Below are 3,757 nucleotides of genomic sequence, written 5' to 3'. Positions count from 1 at the left end.
ACCGGTTTCATTTAGAACATCTCGCGACCAGCGCGTGCTAGTGCACTAATTGAACTTGAAAAACCGGTTTCATCTAGAACATCTCGCGACCAGCGCGTGCTAGTACACATTGCTACACATTGACTTTAGTGGAATGGAACTTATATTGGTGTTTAAAATAGCCCTGAAAAGGGCTGTTTTGTGTGTGTGTGTGTGTTTTTAATAATCTCTTAAGCCAAATTCGTAGGGATAATCTACATCATAAAAGTTATAACTGTGATCTGCTGAGGTAATGGTGTTTTCTATTTTTTGAGCTCTGCTACCTCGGAAATTCATCACGTTGATTGTTTCCAGCCAATAAATGTTTGCACAAAAAAGCTGCCGCCATGCACCGCCTCTGTTACGACGTTTTTTCAAACGCATGAATCCCGACACTTTTTTGGTTCCGTTAGACAGCGTGTAAAACTGGGCAATCATAAACTGTATTACAGTATTGTCGCGGTAGCAATCTTCCAAATCGATCAGAATGGCATGTTCCGTTTCCCTCTCTTGTAAGACATATTCAAAACACCAATTTTTAGATCTTCTCCTACGATTTCTCATTCGACGCAGCTCTTTCAATTCTTCCCATACGTTGTCGTCCATGACTAACAGTGTAATGCTCGAGAATGTTAGCGCGTGCTACTGTACAACAGACTATTGCATCATCGGAAAAACCGGTTTCATCTAGAACATCTCGCGACCGGCGCGTGCTAGTGCACTAATTGAACTTGAAAAACTCTATTGTATCAAATCTAGAATATTCTCTGCACTCCACGACATTTTCCCTATAAATACGAATGTTTTCTTAACTTATTTATTCACTATGGGTGGAACTTCCAACACTAGGTTAGACGGTCATACTTGTATTATAGATTTTGTCAAGATTGTTGAAAATTCGTCTTGGTATAAATCTGCTAAAGCCTATGTACAATCGGCGATACACGAGGTGGGGAATCTTGACAGTTTTCAGAGGATTGGTAGATCGTTAGTTAAAGACACGAATCCCGGGCGATTGATCATGATCTATTTGTATGCTGAGGAACTGAAGAAAATCATCCCCGATCAAATCCGAGACATCGAAATCATTCTACGAGAATGTTTACAAGAAGGATTCATGGAAATAATCCGTTTTAACTAGTTTTCCTTCATTATCGAATCATGGCTGGAAGTAACAACATCGTAGAAAAAGCGGATACTTGTATTCATTTTAGTCATTTACAAATCATGGGTGAAAGTGACAACATCGCAGAAAAAGCGCATAACCATGCATTAGAATGGGTCGAGAAAATGCAAGACGATGTGGTGTTTCAATTCGCTAAAAATTTTCTGATAGCGGGAGTGTTTCCATTGACTCTGGACCAATATACAGATCTACGGAACCGGGTGTACATCAATCTCTATAACGATGCGGGATTGATGTTAATTTATGTTGTGGGGGAGGAATTCAAGAAACGCATGCCTGAAAAAACCGCCGAGATTGAAAGTATCACCAAGGACTGGCTTCGAGAAGTATACATAAAGTGTGAAGAACTTAATTCATTTCATTTATGAAATCATGACTGCTAGGGATAACATCGAAAAAACATTTGTCCTACAGTGTATTGAGGAAATAGAAAACTTGCCAGATTTTCAAAAATTGAAATCCTATCTTCGTGCGGTATTATTTCCAATCACTTTAGACGAATATTGGTGGATATGCAGACATTTGATCGAGAACCGTATCAACACCGAGGCATTAGTGTTGATTCATTTAGTAGCCGAGGAATTAAAGAGAACAAAGCCGCACATCAGTGGCGTGATCGAGACCCTTCGAGTGCGGTATCTTCATCACATGTACAACAAAATACAAGAAAATGTGTAACTTTTAATCTGGATCATAATGAAGTGTATCTGTTACCCGAAGAAGACCGGACAAGTATCTGGATGACAGTAGCCGCTGATCGATATCGATTTCAACGCAGGATTCGAGAAATGGAAAAAATGTTGGACCCTATTTTAAAAAGACATGTGTATTGGTGTTGTGTGTGGGAGTTATGTATTTGAAATATGTGACATGAATAAAATTGTTTACACGAAAGCTGTGTTTGGTTGAGTCTCTCAGAGAAGGGTTTATTTGTTGAGGAATAAAGAAAATCCTAAAGGTAGAGTGAAAATCGAATCAAATAAGGTGTTTTCTATCAAATAGACCTTATGAGATGTTTTTAGGGATGTACATGGTCGAGAAATAAATTTTTAAAGAGGCGGTGAAGAAACATCGAACCTCGACTCGACCTCTTTGACCCTTATTTCTTTGAAAACTATGCGACGTAGCAAAATAAAAATAAGTTTAACGAATTCCGCGCCCCAGAATCTATCAGATTAAATCTACCATGCACAGATATCGAATGTCTAGAAAAAGAAAATGAGAAAAAACTCTCTGCTCGAAAGCACAAATCCGCCATTTTGACGGCCGCCATCTTGGCTTCGTCTCCGAAGCGAGGGATGTTTTCGAGGAGGTCCGCGCTTTCCTGATATATACCGGCGCGCTCGCCAGTTCGCTTCACTGGTGATCCAGCAAAGGTTTGATTATTTTTGAAGAAAGAAGAAAGAAGAATGGCTGAAGGAAGAAGAGAGCCGATCTACAATTTCCAGACCCTGCCTGGCTTTCGGTACCGGCTGGTAGTGGTGGCTGAGGAGCGGGTAGGGGAGAATTGGGTCGTCCGTTCTCAGAACGACCTGAGTACCTTCTCCCCTTTCGACCGGAGTGGGGCCCGTGAGATCGTGAACCGGGTGCGGCAAGAGTATGAAGGGAGGAGTCACCGCCGCACCGCTCGGATGTCCACGGCTACGAGACCGCGCCGACGGGCCCCACAGCCACCCCCACCACCTTACTCCCCGGTGACGCCTACAGCACCACCAGCGATCCCATCAGCACCGGAGGAATACAGCCCGGTGCCGATGAGCGAGTCGCCAGCGTCACCGGTGGAGTATTCACCGAGGTCACCGTCCCCCGCGCCACCTCCAAGCCCAGCCCAGAGTCCGTCGCTGTTGGTCGCAGACACGCCACCACCATCACCACCGAGACCAGCAGCCCCTGCAAGACCCCCACCACCTACCATCCGGTCTGCAGGGAGGACTCCGCCACCGAGGCCAGCCCACGCACCTGTGGCGAGTCATCTCCCGAGGAACCACCCTATGACTGTCCCTGGCTGGGCAGATAGGGCGGTTCCTATCTGGTTTAAGTGCCCTGTCTGCTGGCAAGACAGGGTACACTCCGGTATTACGTGCAGGGGATGTGGGCAGCGCCCAGCTTGCTGCCTGTGCGTGGAGCGGATAGAGGAGCGGCGACACACCCGGGGACGGTGCCCGTTATGCCGGTTTACCGGAGCCAGGCATTAGAAGTCGGTCTTAGGACCAAACGGCCCTTTTTAGGGCCACCCACATGTTACGAAAAGATGCTTTTATGACAATGATTGAGAAACAAATTAACACCAGTTGCACTTTATTAACAAATACATGATTTAATGACAATATACACTTGTTGATCATACCTATAAGCAAAATCATGAATACATTGTCTGTAATGAGTCCAATTTCCTCCCGCTAACCCACACCCAATCTTATAAGGGAAGGCTAAAGTCTTGTACGATAATGTGGCCAATTCACGTAAACATTGTTGAAACCATAGTTCTCGCTGTTCGGGTGTATCTCGATAGCGGGGAATACGCTGAGTTCCTTTTCCGTAATCCCACTGGGC

General features: G+C 44.7%; 1 protein-coding gene across 1 annotated transcript; it reads left to right on the top strand.

Moving 5' to 3' along the window:
* Positions 1–2,613: 2,613 nt before the first annotated feature.
* On the top strand, positions 2,614–3,399 carry LOC130054951 (uncharacterized). Its single transcript, XM_056166077.1, has one exon. The coding sequence runs from the start codon at positions 2,614–2,616 to the stop codon at positions 3,397–3,399; it is 786 nt and encodes a 261-aa protein (XP_056022052.1).
* The last annotated feature ends 358 nt before the right edge of the window (positions 3,400–3,757 follow it).

This window comes from Ostrea edulis, chromosome 5, assembly GCF_947568905.1.
Source record: "Ostrea edulis chromosome 5, xbOstEdul1.1, whole genome shotgun sequence".
NCBI lineage: Eukaryota > Metazoa > Mollusca > Bivalvia > Ostreida > Ostreidae > Ostrea > Ostrea edulis.
This window is presented reverse-complemented; position numbering and strand designations above follow the sequence as displayed.

Coding starts and splice junctions, on each gene's coding strand:
- LOC130054951 (XM_056166077.1), top strand. CDS start 2,614: ATGGCTGAAGGAAGAAGAGAGCCGATCTACAATTTCCAGACCCTGCCT.